General features: G+C 43.7%; 1 protein-coding gene across 1 annotated transcript in view; it reads left to right on the forward strand.

Moving 5' to 3' along the window:
- Window positions 1-26,420, forward strand: part of syne2b (spectrin repeat containing, nuclear envelope 2b) — a 109,176-nt gene that overhangs the window by 13,990 nt on the left and 68,766 nt on the right. The window contains 44 exon segments of the mRNA XM_029426837.1: window positions 290-489; window positions 3,168-3,268; window positions 4,137-4,226; window positions 5,786-5,899; window positions 6,185-6,322; window positions 6,517-6,681; window positions 6,986-7,098; window positions 7,561-7,729; window positions 8,565-8,661; window positions 8,761-8,960; window positions 9,185-9,349; window positions 10,032-10,172; window positions 10,544-10,645; window positions 10,832-11,017; window positions 11,177-11,335; window positions 11,491-11,606; window positions 13,046-13,807; window positions 13,865-14,182; window positions 14,339-14,605; window positions 14,651-14,732; window positions 15,209-15,436; window positions 15,842-15,946; window positions 15,948-15,977; window positions 17,047-17,240; window positions 17,590-17,668; window positions 17,858-17,931; window positions 18,090-18,213; window positions 18,366-18,656; window positions 19,084-19,679; window positions 19,953-20,108; window positions 20,412-20,562; window positions 20,665-20,823; window positions 21,381-21,548; window positions 21,721-21,822; window positions 21,955-22,155; window positions 22,416-22,623; window positions 23,454-23,566; window positions 23,648-23,850; window positions 23,961-24,068; window positions 24,382-24,655; window positions 25,014-25,343; window positions 25,456-25,519; window positions 25,554-25,786; window positions 26,026-26,325. Coding sequence (XP_029282697.1) covers window positions 290-489; window positions 3,168-3,268; window positions 4,137-4,226; window positions 5,786-5,899; window positions 6,185-6,322; window positions 6,517-6,681; window positions 6,986-7,098; window positions 7,561-7,729; window positions 8,565-8,661; window positions 8,761-8,960; window positions 9,185-9,349; window positions 10,032-10,172; window positions 10,544-10,645; window positions 10,832-11,017; window positions 11,177-11,335; window positions 11,491-11,606; window positions 13,046-13,807; window positions 13,865-14,182; window positions 14,339-14,605; window positions 14,651-14,732; window positions 15,209-15,436; window positions 15,842-15,946; window positions 15,948-15,977; window positions 17,047-17,240; window positions 17,590-17,668; window positions 17,858-17,931; window positions 18,090-18,213; window positions 18,366-18,656; window positions 19,084-19,679; window positions 19,953-20,108; window positions 20,412-20,562; window positions 20,665-20,823; window positions 21,381-21,548; window positions 21,721-21,822; window positions 21,955-22,155; window positions 22,416-22,623; window positions 23,454-23,566; window positions 23,648-23,850; window positions 23,961-24,068; window positions 24,382-24,655; window positions 25,014-25,343; window positions 25,456-25,519; window positions 25,554-25,786; window positions 26,026-26,325 — 8,176 coding nt within the window.

A 26,420-nucleotide genomic window follows, 5' to 3' on the forward strand; every position in this document is an offset into this window, starting at 1 on the left:
TACCTATATGTGCTAAATATGAATGATGACATTAAAACATGAGGTAGTGGTGCAACCAACAGAAATTAACCTGATAAAAAAATTCTCCCGACAAAACTTTCTTCTTACTTGAGGAAACTTGTTTTTTTTAACCTTTTTCACAGAAGAAAAAAAAAGATTCATAAAGATAATGTTGGCAAAAACTTTTTTTCCACCTAAATCATAAACTTAGGAGAGAAAATCATTTGACAGATGAATCACCAGCAACATGAACAACCTGTATTATAATACAATGATCCGTTTCCCTCAGAGCTGGCTGTTCAATAAACGTGAAAGACTTCAAAGGGAGCTGGAGGAGTGGAGTGGTCTTCCTGGCGATCCAGTACGCTCTGCGGCCCGACCTGGTGGATCTGTCCAAAGCCAGAACCAGAAGCAACAAGCAGAACCTGGAGGAGGCCTTCCGCATCGCAGAGAAAGAGCTGAGGATCCCCAGACTGCTGGACCCTGATGGTGAGTGGAAATATGTTACAATATTATATTCACATTCAAGAGCGTCAAGTTAAGCTCACGGTCACTAGAACCTCACCAAGTTTCTATAGGGATTTTATACAGGGCTTACAAGTGCTTCGTTGTTTTTTGTACTTGTTAATAGAACAATAACTACAATAAGGATCAATAACCAATTTTACATTCAATTGTTAAATAAACTTTTATTTTTTTGTTTTATTTGACAGTTTTTAAAAAATGTTAATAAACACAATCCTGATTAGATGACCTCAAGTAAATATAATTTGTACGTGTGGAGGCTGTGATGATCTGTGATGATGTACAGTATATCTCAAAAGTGAGTACACCCTTTAGATTTTTGCAAATATTCTGTTATATCCTTTCAGGGGATAACATTATCCTACTGAAACTTTGATATAACTTAAAGTAGTCAGTGTGCTGCTTGAATAACAGTATAGATTTATTGTCCTTTGAAAATTACTCAGTACACAGCTGTTAATGTCTAAACAGCTGGCAACAAAAGTGAGTACACCCCATAGTGAACATGTCCTAATTGTGCCCAATGATGTTGTTTTCCCGCCCTGGTGTCATGTGACTCGTTAGTGTTACAAGGATTCAGGTGTAAATGATAAGCAGGGCTGTTAAATTTGGTGTTTTGGGCACAATTCTCTCTGAATGCTGGACAACATGGCACCTCATGGCAAGGAACTCTCTGAGCGGCTGAAAAAAAGGATTATTGCGCTTCACAAAGATGGCCTTGGCTATAAGAAGATTGCCAACACCATGAAAATGAGTTGCAGCACAGTGGCTAAGATCATACAGCGGTTTTCCAGGACAGGTTCCACTCGGAACAGGCCTCGCCAGGGTCGACCAAAGAAGTTGAGTCCACGTGCTCAGCGTCATATCCAGAGGTTGGTTTCCAAAAATAGACGTGCGAGTGCTTCCAGCATTGCTGCAGAGGTTGCAGAAGTGGGATGTCAGCCTGTCATTGCCCAGACCATACGCCGCACACTGCATCAAATCGGTTTGTATGGCCGTCGCCCCAGACAGAAGCCCCTTCTGAAACCGATGCATAAGAAAGCCCGCAAACAGTTTGCTGAAGACAATGAATCCAAGAACATGAGTTACTGGAACCATGTCCTGTGGTCTGATGAGACCAAAATAAACCTGTTTGGGTCAGATGGTGTCCGGCGTGTGTGGCGGCACCCTGGTGAGGAGTACCAAGACAAATGTGTTTTGCCTACAGTCAAGCATGGTGGTGGCAGCATCATGGTCTGGGGCTGCATGAGTGCTGCCGGCACTGGGGAGCTGCATTTCATTGAGGGACACATGAATTCCAATATATACTGTGACATCCTGCAGCAGAGCATGATCCCCCTCTCTTCGGAAACTGGGCCGTAGGGCAGTTTTCCAACATGATAATGACCCTAAACACACCTCCAAGATGACAACGGCCTTGCTGAAGAAGCTGAAGGTTAAGGTGATGGACTGGCCAAGTATGTCTCCAGACCTAAACCCAATTGAGCACATGTGGGGCATCCTCAAGAGGAAGGTGGAGGAGTGCAAGTTGTCCAACATCCGTGCGCTCCGTGATGTCGTCGTGGAGGAGTGGAAGAAGATTCCAGAAGCAACCTGTGCAGCTCTGGTGAATTCCATGCCCAGGAGGGTTAAAGCAGTGCTAGATAACAATGGTGGTCACACAAAATATTGACACTTTGGGCACAATTTAGACATGTTCACTATGGGGTGTACTCACTTTTGTTGCCAGCTGTTTAGACATTAACAGCTGTGTACTGAGTAATTTTCAAAGGACAATAAATCTATACTGTTATTCAAGCAGCACACTGACTACTTTAAGTTATATCAAAGTTTCAGTAGGATAATGTTATCCCCTGAAAGGATATAACAGAATATTTGCAAAAATCTAAAGGGTGTACTCACTTTTGAGATATACTGTATTTGCACACACTAGCACTGGGTAGTATAAGCTGGGACTGAAAACAAAATGCTTCTAAAGATTGTTTTATCAGGATATGTTAAATAAACTTGCCAACATTTGTGAAACATAGTCCCATTTTATCATCATTATTTATTTTTTTATTACCCACAAAAGAGACTCATATTCAAATTCCAGTACTGCAAGTGCAGGAAATATAATTCCTGCATGTTTTGCATGCGTTTCACTGAATTGAAATTAGATTTATTTGCCTTCCGCGGTCACTTTAACACTGTTGCACTTAGTTTTACTAATTTCCAACTATTTCCCTCCACGCCTTTTTGCTCTTTTTCAAATATGATTCATCGGCTGTGTCACTGCCATACTTGTGTAGCAGTAATTCATGCCGTGCCATATGAATCTTTGTGAACGTGTGTGTGAGTGCAGATGAGTATTGTGACTGAGCCATGCCCAGTGAGCCTGAGGGCGAGTGGGATGGCGATCTGACAGTCTGCTGACTCGCTTGCTGTTTGTTTGCTTCGTCTCATATAAAACCCTCCTCGCTTGTTTTCACTCTGTTAGTTTGTGAGCCGACTTTTTTTAAATCAGCCTCATGTTTGTAGAGACAGAGAAGCTGCACCTCCATTTCTCAGATTCCACCTGCCGCAGGAGCTCGCTCATGTGTTAGTCTAAACCTTTGACAGTAGTGTGAGTCTGATCATGGAGGATTGTGGTGTGGATGCAGATGTGGACGTTCGAGACCCTGATGAGAAGTCCATCATGACCTACGTGGCTCAGTTCCTGCAGTACTCCAAGGACCTGCCAGTGCCAGAGGAAGAAATGCAGGTCTGTATTCCATAAAGCAACACGGGGCACTATGTTACTCTGCAGCAATGTTTACAGCAACGTTTTAAAGTTCCGACGAGCAGCTCAGGTAGAGTTTAGGATTTAGCTCGAGATGTTTTCAGCTATTTAACTGCTGCGGTGCAATGTCAACAACTAGGGAGCAGCTGAGCTCTCTGATCCGTTCCTGCTCGGTTAGCAGTGATTTGATGACATGCAGTGTATGCACTGTAATGTGTGTAAAAACGTTTATATTGAAAACAGATTTTTCGCATTAAACTAGATATTGAGACTTAGTGGGTTCAATCACTTTTAATGTTAGTTTGAGTGTTTAAGTGTAAAGATGGATATTTGCAGCATGTTGAGCAGGAATCCTTTAAAGCTCGAGCTAAAGACATAAACCTGATGCGTTTTACAGGAGAACATTAAATGTGTTGTTCTTAACGGACTCTGCTTCTGACAGCTTGTGTGCTGCTTTGTATTGTAGTCTATACGTAGTGTCGGCTCCTTCTTCTGCCTTTTTATTCATATATGCAGATACACGTGTGAGAAATTGATACCAGCCTCCAAAAAATCAGGCAAACGTGAATGTTTTTGGAAGTTGCAATGAAATGAATCCCAGCTTGCAGAGCACATTTGACTCAACTGTTTAGTATTTGTGAACTTTAGTGTTTTAGCTTCATCTAAGTTGTATTAAATCATGATCATGGCTAATGTTAGGAAGCTGCCCTTTAATGATCTCTGCTGCTCGCCACCGTCTTTCCAGAAGAACCTTTTGTTTGGGGCTTCTCTGTTTTCTTGGCATCTTATTGTTTACGGGTTCTTCCTCTCCTGTTTCCTTTCCTCCCTGTTCTTCCCTTTCTCCTCTTAGACACAATACCTCACTCTTCCTAAAAGTCCTTCTCCCGTCAACCTGCCTGTTCACTACACTCCTGCTGTTTCTGCTTCACCTCTGCGACAGGTAGACCTGACAGTCGCGATCCACCTCTGTGTCATTTCTCACCTTTCATACACCTACTTACCTTCCAAACACCTCGCTATAGATCCAGTGAAACCTTAGACTCAATTATAATTCATATCTGTAAATCTCCCCATGAAATCATAATGGGATTTTAAAGAGAGATGATTTGCTGCAACCTTTTTTGGAGGGTCAGATGATACAATTTTCTGTAAATAACTGTACATTTACAGTAAATAAATGGCTAAACAAAGACAGTAATACAACCAGCCATGGATACTAGATTACATAAATATCTGACGGTGCCACACCCCCGTCACTGCTGATGTTTTTCTCTGCTCATGCAGTGCTTTTGGAAACCCTCTGGCTTGCTGGTTTGCAATTGTCAGCTTCATTGCTGGTGTGTAACACGGCGTAAATCAGCCACACTAAAATTGCTTTAATTGTGTCTCGTAAAAAGCAAGAACGTTGTTTATCGGGACAAAACTGCAGCTACTCAAATGTCAGTCCCTAAGAGCCAAGATTACCTTCAAATCACATGGTGGTTCAAAAGCAGGACTCATCATGCAGATTCAAACTAGTTTGCCCTGTTTTCTGGGAAAGAATCCAAAACCACAGCAAGGGTGTGTTTCTCTGCCTCCCATGAGAGGAATAAAGCACTCGCAGGGCGACTTTGCAGAGCAGCGAGTCCTTCCTTCCCCTGAGATCCTGCCACAGAACTCATGGACAGTGGACATGACACCTGTCTGCTCTGGTTTCTGACAAGATATCAGCATGTTTGCATGTGGCTGCTGTAGACATTTGAGTTTTTAATCCATTTCATATGTTGTTACTTTACCCGCGAGAGGTGATCATTTTAGAATTTGGGAATAATCCTGCTGTGATTGTGCAAGATGCATCGCAGGGTGGAAAATGCATCTAAAAATAGTGTCTCTCTGCATATAATGCACAAAACTAAAAGAAATAAACCCCAATGCTACTACACACTGAATTATTTATACATTATTTACATATCAAAGACATTGCATTAAAGAATATCCAAGAATATGCCCTTAAAGCAGAATTCACAGCAGAACAGGAGGTGGCTGTTTTACATGTTTCCATGATGTTATAAGAGAATAGAAAAACAAACCTGTGTTGCCAAATCACATTTCGGTATGGGCTCGGTATTCTGCTGTGCACAGACTTGCTTGAAGCACAAAACATTTGGCACACCAGCTGCCATTATGTTTTGTGTGAAGTATCTCATGACTGGGGTTGATGCCTTGTGGGAAAGCTTTTTGCAACACTTTTTTGGTTTATTGCCTGAATAAATAGAAGCTTGTTTACAAAATATCTAACACACTTCACAGCTCTTCCTCTCTTCACTTTAGTTTGTTTTTTAAAGTTTGGTTGCCACCTGTTCTGCCACTAACAGTTCCTGACATTGGTTTGGGATGTGAATAAACAAATAGAGCTGCCATGTTTGATCTCTAAAACATTTTGTCAAGAAGAGTTGAGTTTAGCCTGAAATTGTTCATTTGTCCTCAGTCAACAACTTTTTGTTTTGTCCACGTTGTCAGGTGGCGCCTGATCGAAAGGCGCAGGAAGTGACATGCTGGCTGGTTCAGGCCTACGACGAGCTGCTGGAGGGATGGGACTCCACAGAGGGAGAGACCTACTCAGAGAGATACCATGTACGTTTCCACCTCGTGCCTGTCGACATACATTACGCCGAAACATTGTAGCATTATTATTATTATTATTATTACAACAGGCCGATGATACAATTGCAGAAAGCTCTGACTCACACCAGTGGTTTTGCAAATGGTGATATATTTAAAAATTCCATAAATGGTATAGCTTGTCATCAATGTCCTGCAAAGAAAAGTTGATCCTTTTAAATTTGCTCATTTCAATCTATTATTTTTGTCTTTAACTTGACAAGAGAGGCACTAAAGATGACCTTTTCCACCCTTCAGGTATTTCAGACCTTTCTGGTGTCCTTTAACGAGCAGCGGCGTCCCATCATGCCATTCTTGACATCGATGAGACGAACCCCGAAACTGAGCGATGAGCAGCGGGCTCTCAGAGAGGCGTGGGACTCCCTCACTGAGAAGGTCATTTTCACTCAAATCTCTTCTCCCATGCAGACCTTAATAAACTGTAAAGCTTGTGTAGGAAAAAAAAATATATATATATATATATATATATATATATATACATACATATACTCTTCTACACTTGTGTCTATATGCATTTTAATTAGAAAGACGTTGAGTTTACTCGTAAGTAAATGTTTTTTTCCATTTAGCTTCGTGAATACAAAGTGGAGTTAGATCGGAGTCTCCCGGCCCCCCTGACCTCGGTGGCTCGCTGGCTGCTGAAAGCAGAGAAGGCTCTGGCCGAGGAGGAGGGCGACCCGCAGGATCACGGCCGAGCTGCTGACGAAGCCAGAGAGAAACAGGAGCTCCTCAAAGTGAATATTTACCTAAACGTCACGACTTCAGGGAGCCAAATAATGAAACAATAACACTGACTTAGTAAACCCATGTTCCTCAGGCAAAGTTTCCACATTTAAAATATAAATAATCTGCAGAATAGCCGCTTTGTTCATTTGTTAATTAAGAAGAATGACAGAGATTCAGAGAATACAACAATGATTTCAAACTGGCACAGAAGTCAATTCCTGGAATATTTGTTCTGGGGCTTTAAAATATGGACTTTTAGAAGCAGCGATGATGATTATGTAGAATATTTAAATGTATGCAATGTTGCTGCAGGTCTGCCTGGAGGAAATGCCGCAGCAGGTGAAGACCTTCCAGTCCTTCCAGAACTTGGATGAAGATGGAAACATGATGGTTCCTGCGGACAAGATGGATGAACTGAAGAGGAGGTGAGGGCACAAGTGTGTGTGTGTGTTCATGTGTGAAATCGTATTAACTGTACGGACGCTGCTTGAATTGATTACTTCCCTAAAGATACATTTCTTAATAGTGCATCTAATGTCATAACCTGGGTTTACTCAAGGCCACAGTTTAGGTGACAGAACACACTGTATAATTCTGTCCTATGCTAATAAAGAACTGTGTCAAATGTTGATTCAGTGAGACAGTTTTCATTTGATACTGATACCAGAGAAGCTTTAAGCTTTGAGCATTATACCAGTTTATTTTAGGAATGTTGGCTATGAATCAAAGAAATGAGAGGTTTCCCGGGCCAGTGACATTTACAACAATAATGTTTCACATGTTTAACATAATGTTTAACATAATGTTTAACATAATGTTTAACGGGGAGTTTGTTGTTTGTTTCTCCTTTTGATTTTCACAACCTCATTCAACGATGTCTTCACCAGGTTCACCAGCGTGAGAGTGACTGCTAAATACCACGGGATCAAGCTGGAGTACCGGGAACACCGCCACTCGGTTTTAGATCTGTTGGGGCAGATCAGGACCAAGCTGCGCGTCTGGAAGAGACCGTACATCTCCCCGGAGGCTGTCAGGGTGTTGCTGCAAGAATGGGATGTAAGTAGATTTGGTATCAGGAAACAGTTTCATTTATTGGGAGTGGTTTGAAGGAACAGGTACGAGAGTGCTTTATACATTGTATGTATTAGATTTTGTTTGATAATATCGTTATGTTAAGGTACATGATACAGCTAACATTAGTCGACTAGAAAAGTGCGCTTATTAGAGGGCCCATCTCCACCAGGTGTGTCTCCATCTCCCCTCCCAAGCAAAGAAAAATTGAATGTCCCTCAGTTGTTTGGCGGCAGTCAACAGTCAAGATGGCGGCAAAGATAGCAAAGACAGGGATGTACTCATCTCGTTTTGTGCCTAAATGTAGTGGACTGTAACATATCGCGTATGGAAATCATCTGCCAAATGGTACTAAATGAGACTTTTCTATGGATGTCAGTTTTTTTGCTAAGACAAAGCAAACAGTCATAAATCAGCACAAAAATATTAAGCATCCCACCCGCATGCACACACATACACACACACACACACACACACACACAAACAAACAACTGAATGCCCTCCAGGCTTATGCCACGCGGAGATAATTATGTTTTTAGCATGCGAAACATCTGATAATATACAGCTGAGACTGACAGCTGAAGTTGTAAACTGGCCGTTGTGGAGAGAAAAAACTCTTTTGATTTTGTCAACCGCATGACCTGTCCTCTGCCGCCATTCTCTAAACAGACGACCAGTGACCTTTGGCCCCACTAGTGGTAAAGGTCTAAGAATAACAAGGGTCCTCCCTCAGTTTCTCACCTCGCCATCCAAAGATGTTGTTTCTACCGTGTAGTGAGCATGGCTGTTTGTGTTTGTGACTTGTTCTTTTTGAACACAGGATCTGGTAAACACACAGGAGTTACCGTCTTTGCTGGAAGCAGCTCTTCATAAGCTGAAGCAGGTTTCTGAGAGGTTTTCAAGCAAATCTGCTCTTTGTAAGTTTAAAACCTTTCGCTGGTGTTCAGGCCCGTTCATGGATTCATTCTTGGATTGACTTGAGTTTTTGACAGCTTTTGATTTTTTTGCTTACTCAGCTACAGACTACCATACCGTCAGTCAGCAGGTGAAGCAGCTGGAGGAGGACACTGCCATGGTTTTGGAAGAGGTGACCACAGCCAAGAGCACCATGGGACGGGTCCTGTCTGCCTGGGACTCCTACAGCGATGGCTTCAGCTCCCTGCAGGCTTGGCTGGAGCAGGGCTCTGCAACACACAGCCATAGCCACAGACCAGAGGTATTATTGATGCAAAAAATATAAGAACCTATATAGAATATTCAGTTATTGGCATAAAAAACATGATTCATAAATTAGCTAGTTGCTTTTGCCTTTTTCACTGGACTAATTCCCCCGCAGCAGCATATTTATCTACTATGCAGTCTGGTAATATATGTCACAAAAAGAAAAATGTACGCCATCGTCCTTGTTGATTAAGATTGCTTTATTCATGTTGTTTTAAGGTGACTTCTGAGTCTATGGCAGAGTGGGGCTCCCGACAGGCCCACCTGAACGAGGTGGGTAACTTCCTGCTTGAATCGACAGACCCTCAGACCAGCAGGACCCTGGCAGAGGAGCTGCGCAGACTCAACATGCAGTGGGCCGAGTTCTTCAAGAGAAATGCATTAGTAAGTTACAGAACAAGAAAAACCTGGTTGGTGACAAACAGGAAATCTGATGCTGTTTGATCAGTGCCTCTTTGTGTTTCTCACGTCGTAGGCCCTAAGCTGTCTTTGCTGTCATGTTACCTCAAGCTGTAACGAGAATTATTTGCATTTTTGATATGTTTGATAAAGCATGTGTCATTTTCTGCTGGGCTATTTCTTGACGAGTGGCTTTGTTCTTCCCTGTTCATTTGCTGTCATGTGATAGCAGGGATTTTGGTAGCTTAATGTCTCAGACCTTTGGCATTGAAGCTATGATTGTCCCATTGTTATAATTATTCCCATGCTGAGAATTTAAGGAGTGGCTTCCAGTTTGAATGTTGTACTCCACCTTTTACGTTGATGTGTGGAGGCCATTATAAATGCAGATATTTGATTGCATATTGGACAGGTGTTATAAATACCACAACAGAATTTATTACATCAGACTATTGTATCATGTCCACTGTGGTAGTAATGCTATATAGATTCCTATAAATAAACACGTGTGCTATGGTTCTATCTTCAAACTTAACTGTCCAAACACTTTCTGAATTGGCTCATCTGGTAAAATAAAATTATAATTTTTTTGTAAGTGTCTGTCTGATTATTGTATTTGTCTTGGAATCTCTCTGATATTTAACAGTGTTACTTGTGCTTTTTCCAGGACAGCGTGGCTGAGCCCAGTGCTGACGTCCATACCCAACCGCAGGACATTCAAGCTCTGATCAGAGAGGCCACTCACATTCTCAAAGAGCCTCTGGAGGCCATGGCATGTCCCTTGCGCACCTACAGAAAAAGAATACAGGTAGGACTAATGCATGATTAAATTACACAGGGTGGAGTCACAACTGTTCTTAACCATTTACTGTCTTAACATTGGACACTGAGTCACTGAGCAGATAAATATCACATGTACAATTTCAGAGCATTTGGATAAAGCAATCTCAGTCTGGTGCTTACATATACATATACATGCTTATAATCAGAAAATTACCAATAAGATCCAAGAAATCAATGAGACCTTTTGATTACTGAGTGTAATGATTGCTTGTGAAATCGTCTGGTCAGAATTAGAAATAACAGATCTGAGGATGCAGAACAGAGAGTTTTATTTGTAACTTTAAATGACCAGATACGTCTCTTTAGAATTGACTGTTTTCTTTTTTTCCCCTTCAGCTCATCATGAGGAAAATAAAAGAAGTGGATCTTGAGGCTGTCAATCCCTCCCCAGAATGCCCAGCGGATCAGTTACAGAAACTGAAGCTTGCTATACCTGAAGTACGTTTATTTCCCTTTAATGCTTCTTTCATACAGCTGTGTTCATAAGCATTCAAGTCTTTATGTTTTGTTGCCTTGTTCATCACTTTTTGTCACCAAATAGCTTCTAACAGCTGCCATTTGTGAATGTACAGGATGTACTGTGATATAATCCATTTATTACAATCCGTTCCCGAATGTCATCAGGTGATGCAGACCTTGTTTGAGGCAGAACAGGTGTGTACAGAGCTGCAGCACAGTGTGTCAGGTCTGGACAGTCGCCTGGCTGAACTCCTGCACTGGGAGACTGAAGCCCGGGAGCTCTACCAGCTACTGAGGGCTGCAGAGCGACAACAACAACAACAACAGCGAGGCCAGGACCCACAAGCCAGGGTAAGATGATTCACAGTAAAGAAAGGTTGTTCTGCTGAAACTGTCTATCCAACTTTGTATTCTCTGAAATAGTCAAAGCTCCAATTACAAGCTTTTTGTCCTTTCATAAAGAAGGACTGAGGAAATGCTGATCATGTTCAACACCATTTCTCCCCCCAGGTTCTGATTTCCCGTGGTCTACAGCTGGAGGGACAGGTGGTCACAGAGGAGCAGGACCTGCAGGTGATGGTGATGACGAGTCAGAAGAACTCTCCCATCCAGTACCTCCACTCCTCTGCCATGCAGGACCGAGTGCGAGCCGCTGTTGCACAGTCACAGGCTAGTTTTATTTTTGTAAATTAACTGAGCAAGCCATTGAGTTTTGCATGATCTGTACTTACAAAATGAGAAGGGCACAGCAGAGTATATTATTATAATATAATTACAATGTCACTTTTTCTAATGTGTGTGTGTGTGTGTGATTTTTATTCTAGGAAGCTGTAGGTATGCTGAGCAGCCTGGGAGCTAGAAGAAGCAGAAGCCCTCCAGAAGGCTCTCCTCCATCTAAAGTATTTAAACAGGCTAAAGAAAAGCCTCACCATCTGAGACAGTCAGATGAGGGTCATGAAACCTTTGTGCGGGAATACAGAGAAGAAAGGGTGACTTCTCCATCAAAAAAGCCTCAACATCTAACAGAGCCAGAATCCGTAATATGGCCAACAAAGCAGCCTGAGACTAAGTTAGTTGATTGTCATGGAACCTTTGTGCCAAAGATCGTCGTGCAGGAATACAGAGAAATAAAGATGACTTCTCCTCCTATGCCATATACCTACGCACAAGCCGTGAAGCAGACCGGGACAAATTCGCCACCAGAAGTCCAGGCTCAGGCCTGGCCAGAGACCGCTTCACAAGAACAGCATCAGACTCAGGGAACAAGGATTGATACAGCAGCAACAGCTACTGCAGCAAGAACAACTTCACAGACAGACAGAAAAAGAGCTACAGCAGCAAAAACTCAAGCAACAGCAACCACAAGAAGTGCATCTGCAGGGGCCGATGCAAACACAACCACACCAACTAAAGCAGAAACAACAACAGGTGGAGCAGCAGGTAGAAATGCTTCCATATCAAGATCGCCAGCAAGTGGTAACAGACAGACAAACACCAGAGCCCCATGAGCAGACTTCAGTTCAACAACCACCTGTAAAGAAACCGCCTCTTAATTCTGAGGAGCTTCAAAGCAGAAAGACTCAGGCCCTAAAGAACCGGCCATGGCTTCAGAAGCCAGCCTCAGGAGAGCATAAAACTCCAGAACAGGATTCAACTCATGAACCTATTCAGACTAGACCATCTCAGCCACTGTCAGACAGAGAGACAGCGGGGTCAGTTCAGGTGGTTCCACAGCCTTCAGCAAATGCAAGTACACAGCCTGAGGGACGTGCAAAGGTTACTAAGCAGCCACAACAACATCAAAAAGAGCAACAAAAACAAACACGGCAACCTCAAACTCTAGAGCAGCAGCAGCAACAACAACAACAAAAAGAGAAGCATCAGCAACAACAACCACAGCAACTGGAAAAAACGCAAAAGCAACACCAAAAATTGCTGCGGCAACAACAACTGGAAAAAACCCCACAGCCTATTGTAGTACAGGCTCAACCAGATTCAGACACCAAGGCTAAATCCCAGACTGTAGCTATGGCTCAGCCTCACCCACAAACTACAGCGCAAAATCAGTCACATCCCCAAACTGTGGTTCAGTCTAAATCTCAGCCAGTGGTCCAATTGCAAGTGAAGCAGCAACCACTGCAGACATTGCCCCAAACCAAAGTGAGCCAAGTTCAGTCACAGACACAAGGTATGCTAAAGCCCCATAGCCCCATGAAGACACAGCCATTGACACAGACACAACTACAGGTCCAGTCTCAGTCCCAAACATATGTTCCAGCTGAACCTCCAACATCTTTGCAGCCACAGGATGTCGCCCATGGCCCAACTGTAGCTCAAGTGCAGTCATGGGCTCAAATCAGACCTTCTTCACCTATGCAGGCTCCACTGCAGGGCCAAATGCAGCCTCCTGTGCCATCCCACATTCAGCTTCGTAGTCATCCACAGTCATGGGCTCATGTCAGGCCGCCCTCCCCTAAGCCACCAACACATGACCAGATTCAAACCCATGCCCTGTCCATGGCCCAGTCTCAAATCCATCCTCAGTCAATACCCCCACCTCAAATCCATCCTCAGTCAATGCCCCCACCTCAAATCCATCCTCAGTCAATGCCCCCGCATCAAATCCATCCTCAGTCAAAGCCCCAGCCTCAAATCCATCCTCAGTCAATGTCCCAGCCTCAATTCCATCCTCAGCCAATGCCCCAGCCTCAACCCCATCCTCAGTCAATGCCCCCGCCTCAAATTCATCCTCAGTCAAAGCCCCAGCCTCAAATTCATCCTCAGTCAAAGCCCCAGCCTCAAATCCATCCTCAGTCAAAGCCCCAGCCTCAAATCCATTCTCAGTCAAAGCCTCAAATCCATCCTCAGCAAAAGCATCAGCCTCAAATCCATCCTCAGTCAAAGCCCCAGCCACAAACCCATCCTGATTCCATCTCCCAGGCTCCATCAACCCATGCTCAGTCCATGGTCCATGTTCAAACCCATCCTCAGCCAAAGACCCAGTCTCAAATTCATGCTCAGCCAACAGCAAAGGCTCAAATCCATCCTCAAACCGTGGTCCAGGCTCAAACCCATGCTCAACCAATGGTCCTGCCAAGTCACGCCCAACCTTCGACCCAACATCAAACCCAAGCTCATGTTGTAGTCCAGCCTCAGGGTCATTCTCAGCCTATGACTCAGTATCCCACATATGCTCAGCCAGAGGTCCAGCACCCAGGCCATATCTCCCAGGGCCAAATTCCTGTTTGGACCCAAGTTAGAGTCTCATCCCCAATGTCTGTCCAGCAACCACAGGCACAACCTGCACTGCACCCGCAAGGTTACCCCCGGGGTCATTCCCCATCCCAGCAGGGGACACCCAAACAAGAGCAACAAAACCAAGCCATTGCCCAGCAAAGGCATCCTATTCCCCAGGCATACCCTCCACAAATGGCTCAAGCTCCACAGTCTCAGGCTTATCCAACCGTTCAGGCTCTACAGCAGTGGCCCCAAGCTGGAACCCAGCAAGGACCTCAGGCTATGCCCCCTGGGTATCCTCACATGGGGCCAACATATACTCAGCCTCAGATGCAAACACAACCGTGGGCTCTAACACAACCCCAAATGAGTCCCCAGAGTGCCATGCAACAACAACAGTCACAGATGAGAGCTTATAATATGTATCCAATTCAGATGCAACAAGGCCAAGTTCAGCAACAGACTTGGATTCAGGCACCGCCTCAACTTCAGCCCCAGACTTATCCCCAGCCTCAATCGCAGCAATATTCACAGGTTCAGCATCAAACTCAGTATCACCCTCAGCCTCAGATGCAAGCTCAAATACCTCCCAAATCGCAACCACCACTTCAAGCCCAACCTCAGCTTCCTGCACAGCCTCAGCTTCAACCCCGGCTGCAGGCCCAGTCCCAAACACACATCCAGACACAGCCATCAGTACAAGTAAATCCCAAGGCCCAGACTCAGCTGCCTGAACTCAATCTTCAGTTCCAGCAGGCACCTCCACAACCCAGACATCAGGCCCAGCTCCAACCACAACCAAAGATTCAGTCACCAACTCAACCAAAAGGTGAATCATCTCAACAGCTCAAACCTCTGGCCCAATTAGCACCACAACCAGAGGTTCAATCACTAACTCAACCTAAGATTCAGTCACCAACCCAACCTAAGGCTGAATCACTGCCACAACCCTTACCTGAGCCCCAGTTGCCATCTCAACCGATGGCTCAGTCATCAATCAAGGCTGAATCAACACCACAACCCAAACCACAGGCCCAAACAGCACCAATACTCAAAGCTCAGTCACCAACCCAACCCAAGGCCCAATCACTGCCACAAACCAAACCCCAGGAACAATTGCCACCACAGCCCCAATTTCAGGCTCAGTCACCACCACTCCCCAAGTCCCAAACTGGACCACAATCTAAGGTTCAATCACCCCCACAGACCAGACCTCAAACCCAACCACTTCCACAGTCAAAACCTCAAACTCAGTCTCCTCCGCAACCCAAACCTCAAGAGCCCCAAACGGTTCTCTTCTCCCAGGTCAATGTGCTGCCTCAGTCCCTGCCTGAGTCACCAGACCTGCTCATTAAACCTCCAGCCCTGGCCCAGGCTCCTCCCAAGGCCTACACAGAGGCTTACGCCAAGGCCCAGGCATTAGCCAGAAATGGCTTTGAGGAAGCCAAGCATTGTCTGCAGGAGCATATCATGGAAACCATTAACGTTTTTAAAGACAAAAGTATATCGGCTGAGCAAGCATCAGTGAAAGAGGTAAATGTAATCACTTCTGTATTGTAATTGCACAATCAATCAAAGACATGCTTTGGACTCAGTATGGATAAGCTTTTAATCTGCAAAGTTTTCATGCAATTAAAGGTCTGTTTTGGTACTCTACTTTGCCAATTGTTATAACAGTTAAACAGTATACCCAGTTCATGAAGACTACATTTGATGTTTTAATCACAGTTGGTCCGTCTTGGTGAAAAATATTTTATTGCACACGAGGTGAGGAATTAAAATAGAAATGATTGCTGTAATTAACTTTAATGTGTAATATAAAATGTGCCGAAATGAACACAATACCACTGTTTTATTCTATTACAGTTTCTAACTGAATGAAATGGAATCATTTTAAAGGAGCCAGTCAGAAATGTGTATGTGTCCCTTTCCCCTCAGGAGACTCTGAAGACCCTGGACCCAGAGCTGCTAGACGAGTTCTTGAGAGCAGCCAAGGGCATGGAGGCCTTTTGTACCCCCTCCCAGCTCAGAGACATGGAGTTCTTTCACCCAGTCTATCAGGACACAGTGGGAGGTAGGACACACTCACTTACTGTGGGAGATTGATATCAATGTGTTGGGAATTTAATTACTGTTTGGGGATTGTTCACATTTGCTTGTTTTTAATGAGTTTCAAATGTGTCAGATAATTGCTTGTGCATGTCAACCTAAAACTGTTGCAACATTTTCTGCTTTTGTCAGTTTTAGATATGAATGTCAACAGACTTTTCATTTGCATGCATATAAAGTATTCATATAATAAACCTTTCATTGAATACTATTGAGTTCTGACATGTCATGTGGTTTTCAATTATTTTTATTTTATCTCCCAGGCTGTGAGAGCTGAGATCTCAGCCTTTTTGCAACAATTACATTTTGATGTAACAAGGAAAGACTTTAACAAAGCTGCCCTGCAGTGTGAGATGCACTTAAGCTCCCGCTTAGAAAACAAAGCAGAGGTAGCTAAATTACTAAAGCTATTCTTCGGGCAGGTGTGCTTTGGTGGATGGGTATTCAGCCAGTTTGCTCTGCTTAACTTTTCCTCTGTCTTCTTTGTATGCCTCCATGGAGACTCTGTCAATGGGACTTGGTAATTGCAATACTTCCTTCTGGTTGCTCTTTAAGAGTGCTGTTTTTGTCAGATGTGTTACAGTACCATATGACTATATTTAGCATCTTGATTTTATTCTAATTTGCTCGACCTGAAAAGACAAACACTAAATTAACCAATTTAGGTGAAATTGTCTGCATACACTAGCGGTATAGAATAAATCAGATTTTCAGTTGAAGATGAAAACAGCATTCTTTTATTTTTTGTGCCGTACATCTGTGGGCTGCTGTCATCTGGGGATTGACTTGTGTGTTGCAGTATGTCTGTTAAGCTGTCAAAACCAAGCTTGAGACATAAATTAAGTTATGTAATTAGATGATATTAAGCTGGACAAGCAAGTTAAAACATCTGTTCAGATTTGTATCAATCTAAAACCAAAAAAAGTTTCTATGTTTAAGTTAGGTTTGAATTGATTGCATTAATCATCTGGCTTCAAATCAAATTATTAACATGCCTGTTTATTTACTGTTTTTGCTCTGTAAACATTCACCAGGCTTGTTTCTCAGCGGAGGGCAGCTTTGCCCAGACAGGGCAGCACCTGGAGGCCTTGAAAGAGCTGTGTGACACCCTGAGCCCACAGGATGCTCACCGCCTGGCCCAGACTCAGCTGAGGGAGTGTGAGACGAGGCTGGCTGATATCCAGAGACAGTTCAGTGGAGACCCAGACGTACCTCTCCCTGATTCTAGGTAAGATATTATTTGAGAAGTGAGAAAAGCAGTCTTCTAAACAGCAGACAGTGAGCGAGTTATATATTCTTTTACTGAATGTTATCCTAAATATACCTCCCTGTGTCACTGAGTTACAGCATCTCAGCCCGGTGAAAGATTTACTTAATAAAAAAGTAAAAATGACTAATTGCATTTGATGTTTGGAGATGAAGGTGGATCCTTTTTTTTTTTACCAATCTTCAAATGTCATGAGCCAAACATTTCAAAGCCTTTGTGGAAGTTTAAAGACAGATGCTGTCTTTGCTGTTAGGATAACATTTTAAAGGAAAAAACTAAATAAATTATTATCCTCATTTCTGTTTCTCAGGATTCCTGTTGCCCTCAGTGAAGATCTGACCACACAAAACGAACCTACAAGACTAAGTGACAAACCGGTCTCAGCTGAGGTATGACTCGCTCCCATTGAAACTGTGCACTCCTTATATCGAACTCAACAATTAGAAAAACGTATATTTCAGGGAGAACATGCTGGCACTTCTCCAACACATTTCCATGTTATCTGCATGTATACCTGTAAGCGTGTACTGCCTTCTACAGATAATAACTGAATAAATTCAATTTCTTCTTTTTTCCAGGTGTTTCAAGTGACGACGAAGACTGTCAGTGTGGAGAAGAGGGAGGTGGAAAAGCAGGTTTCTGTAGAGGAAGAAGTCCCCAAAAAGGAGGCTTTAGAAAGGTAGACTGAATGTAGCGCATTTTAGGATTTAATAAGCGTACAGAACATACAGTGTATTGATCGAAACTATTAGGAGGTTATTATACTCCATGTTTAACTTGATGTCTGTTTGTTTTAATTTATAAAATCTCCAGATTTGAGAATTGTAAGAGGTCTTTACAAGCACAACTGGCTAAAAATGAGCAGAGCATCAAGGATGTGCCTTCGGACTCCGTCTCTTTGAAAGGTCTGCATACACGTCTCCAGGAAATACAGGTACAACAGAAGTTTGTGGTTATATTTGCGTGCAGAAATATCATTCGACAATTGTTTCAGTGTCTGGAGTTGACGTTTGTTTTGTACTATATTTACTAAGTGAATCAATCCCTATGACATGGCAGTAATCTTGAGTTGGACTCCTTTTTCAGTTCTTGCGGCAGGAGACCGAGTCTCTGTGGTCTGAGTATGCAAACCAGTGTTCGCAGGTGAGCGGGAACACTGGTCTGGAGCAGCAGAAGGCGGAGCTGCAGGAGCAGTGGCGCGACCAACAGTCCAAACTCCAGCGGAGGGGCAGCTCGCTGGGCGCTGCCCTCAGACAGATAGACTCCACCGAGAACCACATGGTGGACTTCACCGACCGCCTGGACCGCTACCTGAGACATCCCAAAGACATCACTGCCTTCACACCGGCCAACACCAACATCCTGAAAGATATCAAGGTCTTCTGTCAGCCATGAATACTTGTCTTGATATGCCTACAATAATAAACATTATTAATAGTGACTCCTCTCTGAGGCCCAGAAAACAGTCACCGACACCAACCAACACAAAAGAGACGCCACAAAACACAAACTCAACAAAAAGTATGCACAATAATACACAAACCTCCAGAACTCAATAAGAAAATAAAGACAAAACAATACAAGAAACAAACTAATACAATAAAGAACCATAAAACAAATTATGACGTCATGACTGATCCCGATTTTAAAACTGTTTCAGTTTAAAATGATCCCAGTCAGGATCCCGTTTGAGTTCTGTTGGAAGGGAATTCCACATGTTCACAAAATCTGTTAGTTTCGCAAGAGCACCTTACAATTCCCATCAAGAGGTCACACAATAACTGAACTTTGTCTTTTGCGGTAGGAACTGGATGACAACATCCAGAGCGAGCTGGACCAGCTGTCCCGTCTCCACCCTGAATCCAGTGATCTGGACCCCAGAGACGGCTTCCTTCTGTCCCGTGAGGTCGAGACTCACAGAACCAGCCTGGATCAGCTTCGACAGCAGGTCCGGAAGAGTGAAGCGGCCGCCCGCGCCCTCGACCGCTTCCTCATGTCATTGCGTACTGTGGATGAAGACATCTCTGGTGTCCAAGGCGCCCCCTGCAGCAACACTGTGATACTGCAGGACTGTCGCTCCAAGCTGACTCTGATCAGGCAGAGCATCGACAGTCTGAAAGAAAAGGCGCCTCGGCTGGATGTTCTCCTGCAGGGGGCCAGGCTGACAGTCACCAGGGATGGTGTCCCGGCCTCCTGCCTGGACATGGTGACTGCCCTGCTGACGAGGCTGGAGGAGGCGGACAGTGGGCTGGCCACCCAGCAGGAGGGGCTCCAGAAGGAGACGCAGAGCAAATCGCTGGGCCTGAGGAAGAGGACACTCATCGGGGATCTGAGGAAGCTGCAGGATACCATCGAAACACAAGGCCTGAAGGAGCCCACCATGCCTGCTGTGCAACACAGGTGTGTGTTGTGTTTTTTTATACTGATGATTCTCTGGGTTAGGGTTCTAGTGTGTGTGTGTGTGTGTGTGTGTGTCTGCTCTTTTCTTTTACGGTTTATTTTTTGATGACATCCTTTTCATTCATGTGTATTCAGTGAAAGGTTGCTTTACTGCATCCACACACGAGATCTTTCTTAGAATATGAATCTTAAGACGAGGGAAGATATTTACTTGCAGAATGAAATGCCTGAATTCCTAAAATAATGTCTTGATAATAATCCTGTATTTTCCAGGCTTCGTGCCCTGTCAGATTTGGAGGGTCAGCTGCAGGCTCAGCACGCAGAGGTCCAGAACCTCCGTGAACTTCAAGAGAAACAGGGAGGAGGAGAACAACTCTTTGAGGAGCTGGAGACTCAGTGGAAGGACACTCAGAAAGCTTTTTCTGGCAGGTAGGTTAAGGCAGGAGATTAAATGATAAACAAATAGATTCAGGAATATTCAGGAAGGCATATTAGGGCCATTGTAGGTTAAAGAAACACTCTGAACCTTAGGAAAAAAAACTATTTTCTGAGATTATAAAGCGAGTCATACATTTTTGTCAAGGATATTAATTTTACCTTTTTATTTTTTTTAAAGATATTCATGTAAGCTATTCTTACAGCTGTCCATAGCTACGTTTGGCCGACAGCAGTGTATGTAAGGCCGACAGCAGGCCAGACATCACTTAAAAAGTTATTTTCTTCGTCTGGTAGGAAGAAGCAGTGCAGCATCCTGCTGGAGCTTCTGAAGAAGTTCCAGAGCTGCCGCAGTCACATGAGCAAGACCATGCAGAAAGCAGAGCAGAGCATCATTGATCAGGCTTCCTACTTGGGCAAGGAAAACCTGCAAAAAAATATTACTGTGGTAAGTTCACATGGAGTGTGTACAGTAAATGCAATGGGCCAGCAGATGGCAGTCACTGTGTGTTCAGGTATACTGTATGTTCACATGTGTATGTCTCTCCAGGTGTCTGGTGTTAAGGAGGGGCTAGGTGCTGTCGGGCAGCGCATGGAAGAGATGAGGGGTGTTTGCAGACAGCTGCAGTCCCAACTGAAGAATTTCTCCGACTGCAGTGAGACTCCCTTTGAAGCCGAAGCTGACACACTCATGGACAGCTGGCTGGATGTAAGCAAGGCCCAAGGAAGAAGACAGATCAAAGAAGGATTTTTAGCTTTTGAATTGTTTTAAGAGTGCATGAAGAAATTAAAACTCACCTGAAATTAAAACATTAATGCTTTTAGTCCTATTTAGAACATGGGGTAGTGGTGCACTTCAGCCTCTTGTGGCCAAAACGAGTATTACAATAACAATAACAACAACAAAAAACATTTATACATGACAACCTTTATTCACCATAAGTCATAAACACAGGAGAGAACAATGTTACATTACAGGTCATTTTGTAGACCAGACTTTTATAAAAAAAAAAAAAATGTACTTGCCGCTCAGTGTTTCCATAAAATATAGTTACTATGTAAAAATAATTACATTACATAAACAAAGTTGCTTGGCTCCACCCACTGAGATAACAGTATCTCTTCTCTGTCAGTGAGAAATAATAGAAAACTTCAAAACTGCAAACGTTAAGCAAAGACTAAATTCTAGTTTGGAAACCCTGATTGGAACACTTTAGTTTTCAGTTCAACTTGACTGAATATTGTTGGTGTTTCGTGCCCTTGCAGGTGACGGAGAAGACGGATGCCTACATGGATAACCTGCGAGTGGGGCAGGAGCTGTGGGAGAAGCAGCTGATGCTGGGGGGAGAGGTGGACGGCTGGGCAGGGGTCAAACTGGCCCTGTTTGCAGAGAGCCATCCTTTCCACAACGAGCAACAAGTGCTTGCCATGAGGGTAAGATTCTCATAGAAAGAAAAGTCTTATTCAGTGCAAGCCTTTGCAAAAAGGTATTTGTTAGTGATTTAGAGCTTGACTTAGGTCATCCCTGATTGTTGAATTTCTCCCATATATGTCATCTATATGTAGAAGATGAGTTGTACTAACTCAACGTTTCATTGCTCTGTAGGATGAGATCCATGCAAATGAGGAGAACATTGAGCATTTCCACAAGAAGTCGTTAGAGATCCAGACGATGCTGCAGAGTCGGGAAGCACCTCTGGAGCTGCAGGTGAGCTAATACGCTGATAGATCTCAACCATTCTGCTATTAAATGTATAAGTTTAAATCCACATTCAATGCTTGAAGTACCGTATTCTGGCTCCTAGAATCAGTGTTTCTTTTTTTACAATGTTCCAATAAGGTGATGGAAACCCAGCTGAGGAAGAGGATGGAGCAGGTGAAGGAGCTGTTTGCCGACTGCACCGACGTCTTTGAGGAACTGGTAGCTGTGAAGAAACACCTCTCTGAGAAGGTAGAGGAGTGCCAGTCCGCTGTAGAGAGCATCCAGTGTTCTCTCAGTAATGTTGACGCGTCACACCCGAAGGCAGAAGAGCAGATACAGGTACGCAGCTGTTCTATGTTGTAACTCACTTTGGTTTCATGTTTTATTTTATAAACCTTAGTATTATTTACGATTTCACGTACTATGAGGATGAAAATGAGGTCCTAATTTCCCACAATAAGGTCAAATGCGATCCCTGTCAGGTGACCTTTTTAAAGTCCTTTCAAATCCGTTTCCAATTAGTGAGTTTGACTCTTTTCCTTTGATTCTGCTACTAGAATAACCAGCATTCTCACTGTTTTATGTCTCGTCCTCACCAGCTTATGTGTGACGATCTGAAGGCTCAGGAGGAGCAGGCTGAGGCCACACTGAAGGAGGTTGGTTTGGTTTCCAGTGTGGCCAGCCCTCAGGGGATGGAGCCGCTGTCTGTAGACTGCAGCAGGCTGAAGGACACGATCTCCCGCACCAAGGACATGATCCACCTGAAGAGAGAGGAGAGAGACAAAGGCCTGCTCGAGGTTATCAAAGGTAAAGGGGGAAGCTTGTGTCTCCTGTTTTAGTCAATGTGGAAATAACAGTGGAGAGAAGTGAACATATACAAGTTGTGAAGTTACATCTTTATTTGTCACATGCACAACAGTTACAGGGGAGCAGACGTCGGCAATGAACTTCTTGACTCTCCAACAATGCATGAAAAGAAAATAACACTCAATTAAAAAAGATCCAAGATAATGCAGATATAAATGTAGGGATACAATATAACGTATATAAATAGCATAATAATATAATACCATGGTATTATATGGTGTGCACTAGTGGTAAAATTAATAATATATGTTATATAGACAGGATAAAATAATATGTACATACATATACTGCAGGTACGGTTGTATTACATGTGTGTATATATAGTAGAGGCACCAGTTCAGTGTTAGTAAAGTGGTTTTTACAGTACTGCTATGTGTTTGTTTTTACCGTGGCTGTATTGCCATTTGGAAATGAGTCCACAACTCAGAAGCCGTGTTTTTTTTTGGATATCTTTTGCGTGAAAGACCTGACGACCACAAAAGAAATGAGACATACAATGTCATGCCAATCACATATAAGTAAACTCATTCAAACAGCAGAAGCACTCAGACATGTTTTAAAAAGGTTCTAGAGTAGAGTAGAGGGATTCCAGAGGGCATAAAGATTCCTAAATAGGTTTACAGAAACACAACCCTGACACAGAGCCACATGGATGGATAAAGAACTTAACATGCACTTAGCCACACGTTACTCTTACTGTTTTGATGTTTTATTTATTAATCATGTTTTGTTTTCATATATGACGGTAATGTTTTTAATTTTTCCTCCAGATGAAAAGCAGTTGTTTGAGGAATGGTTCCAAAACTTGCAGCTGTCCGTCAATGAGTGCTTTGAGCACCCTGAGAGCCGAGCAGATGTGGAGACATCCCTGCAAAGACTCGCCGTGAGTGGATTAACTGGTAGATGGATACTGTAGATTGTCGGATGATGGACGGGTCCTCACGGTTTCTCTCATGTCCATCAGGGTTTCTTAAAATCCAAGGATGCAGAGAAACGTCTGGAGCAGCTGAAAGGCCAGCTGCAGAGAGGCAGCCGGCAGGTTCCTCCCCAGCAGCTCTCCGAGTTCACCGACTGGCTGAAGGAGCAGCAGAAGGAGGTGGACACGTTCAGAACACACTGCCACAACAGGCGGAAACAAATGGAGCCACTCCTCAGTGACCTGATCAGGTAAATGCTTCTTTGGATAAATACATTTCTGCCATTCTGTTAACAAACAAAATGTCAAATCTGCCCTTTTCGATGAGGAATCTCACAAACATGTGTCTGTTGTTCTCTAGTCTGCAGAAGCAACACGATAGCTTCCGTGAGTGGCTGCAGTACAAAGAGAAACTATCTGTGGAGACGGACAAAGTCAAACCTTTTCTCAAAGACCTTCAGAATGAGAGGTGATCTTCAGCCTTCATACTGATGTTGATATTTGTCAGATTTAAATATCAGAACGTTGTGTTAAGACAACAGTAAATGTTCAATAGGTAACTCTGCTGGAAATTTCAATATGAGGAGTTAAAATATGCAAAAATAAAATAAAAACCATGCAGCTTGTAAAACATTTAAGTGCTGCAATGTTTCAGCCAATATTGATAAATCTGGGATCAGCCAAAATTGGAGCATAAAATGTTCTCACCATTGGTGGTTTGTAGAATTTGAGACACATCCATTGATTACTTATTGTTATTCTTATCCCTTCCTTTGTGACAGTGGGAGAGCTGAGACCCTCGGCGAGCTTTTAGCATCAGTACGCAAACAAGGTGTCCGAGCTGAGAGCCTCCTGAAGAACGGTGATAACTTGATACAGCGCTACAGAAACCTGGAAGGCAGGTTGCAGAAGCAGGCAGACGCCCAGAGCGCGCTGGACGGGGAATTTGACAAGTTTAATGTTCAGGCTGAGAGCACCAGGACCTGGATAAGTGACCTTGTGCAGCCCGTCACCTCCACTGGCAACCAGACAGAGGAGATGAAGCACAAAGCACAGGTCAGTGATGGGGAGTTAACTTGGTCAGGCTCACTGATATATTCAATGTTAGCATTTTGTACTTTTCACTGAGGGAGCCGGAGATCCAAGATTTTGATTGTCAATGTTTGCTTCTCTGTAATTGTTGCATATATGATAATAACGACTCTTGAACTTGAGTTATGTTCGCCTTAAACTCAAAGAACACTTTAGGCTGAAGGAAATGATGTCATCAGTTTTAGAAGTTTTCCGTCATGAAGTGAGCTGTTCTACCTGCTGGTGGCACAAGATGAAGAGAATGATTAGGATTCATCAGGATGCTTTTGTCTCTATTATTTACTTTCCCAAAAGTTTCATAATTCTCCCGTTTTGTCACCAGGCCATCCTGAGCTCCAAACCCGAGGGAGACTCTAAAGTGAACAACCTGAGAAGGCAAAGTGAAAGTATGTGTGAGCAGGAGGACCTGGAGGAGAGCAAGAAGCAGGCGGTTCAGCAGTCGGTCAGAGAAACAGAGGAGCAGTGGAGGACGGCTCTGCAGACCGCTGAGCAGAACCTCAACAAGGTGGACAAACGAGCCCTGTTGGATAAGGATTTAGACGCTGTCAAAGCCCAGAATGAAAATGTTCAGTCCTGGATCAGAGACCAGGAGCAGAACATGCAGTCTCTTGGTGGCTGCATGCAAGTTGAAGAAAAGCTCCAGATTGCACAAGTAAGTTTAAAATGATTGTGGATCAGTTGTAATGTGTAGAACATCTTGTATAGGCTTGATTTTTGAGTATAGGTGCAACGTGGTCTCCTAAAGGGTTATTTGTTCTCTTCAGGCCACTCTGAACTCCAAACCTGATGGAGATTCAAAGCTCCAGGATCTGAAGCGACAATGCCAGAGTCTGTGTGACACCCAGGGCTTGGACGAGAGCAGGAGACGAAGAGGTTCAGGGCGCAGTCAGACAGACGGAGGAGCAGTGGAGGGAAGTCTTGCAAGTTGCTGAGAAGGGACTCAAAAGGGCGGAGACTGAAGCTTCCACTGGAAAGGACTTCGATGCTTTCAAAACCCAAAATGAAAGCGTCCAGTCCTGGATCAACGAGCAGAAGCAGAAGCTGTTGTCCGTCACTAGTCACATACCGTTTGATGAAAGGTTACAGATCGTGAAGGTACGTTTACAAGGCAGGCACATTGGATAAAATGATGAAATGGATAAATGTTTACAGCTGATCCAGGTGAAGGATCGTCATTACATTACATACACAGAGTTAATTCTGCTCTCTCAGTCTTTTTGTTTCACCACAACAAACAACACTTGACCGGTGGTGAGTTTGTAGTTGGAGGAAAGTCTAGAGAAACTTCTGATCTCTAAGTTCCCTCTCCACCCTTCCTGTGTCTTCACCTTCAGGCTGTTATGACCTCCAAACCTGAGGGAGAGTCCAAGGTGCTCGACCTGAAGACACAGGGCGAACGACTGCGGGAGCATCTGGAGGAGAGCAGGAAAGCAGAGGTTCAGCAGTTTGTAAAAGACAGGGAGCAGCAGTGGAGGACAGTCCTGCAGGCCGCCAGGCAGGCAGAGCTCCGAAGCCTTTCAGAAGACTTCGACACTCAGAGTAAAAACACTCAGTCCTGGATCAGAGACAGACAGCAGAAGCTCCAGGCTCTGGGCAGCCACACACCACCTGACGAGAGATGTCACGCTGCTGGGGTCAGTTTGAACTTATTGTACATTGGCTTAAACAAGATATGGGCATTAACAGACGTTGTATGTAAAACAATGTGGAGTCTGATATAATGTACACG

The sequence above is a fragment of the Cottoperca gobio genome, unplaced genomic scaffold, assembly GCF_900634415.1.
Source record: "Cottoperca gobio unplaced genomic scaffold, fCotGob3.1 fCotGob3_245arrow_ctg1, whole genome shotgun sequence".
Lineage (NCBI taxonomy): Eukaryota > Metazoa > Chordata > Actinopteri > Perciformes > Bovichtidae > Cottoperca > Cottoperca gobio.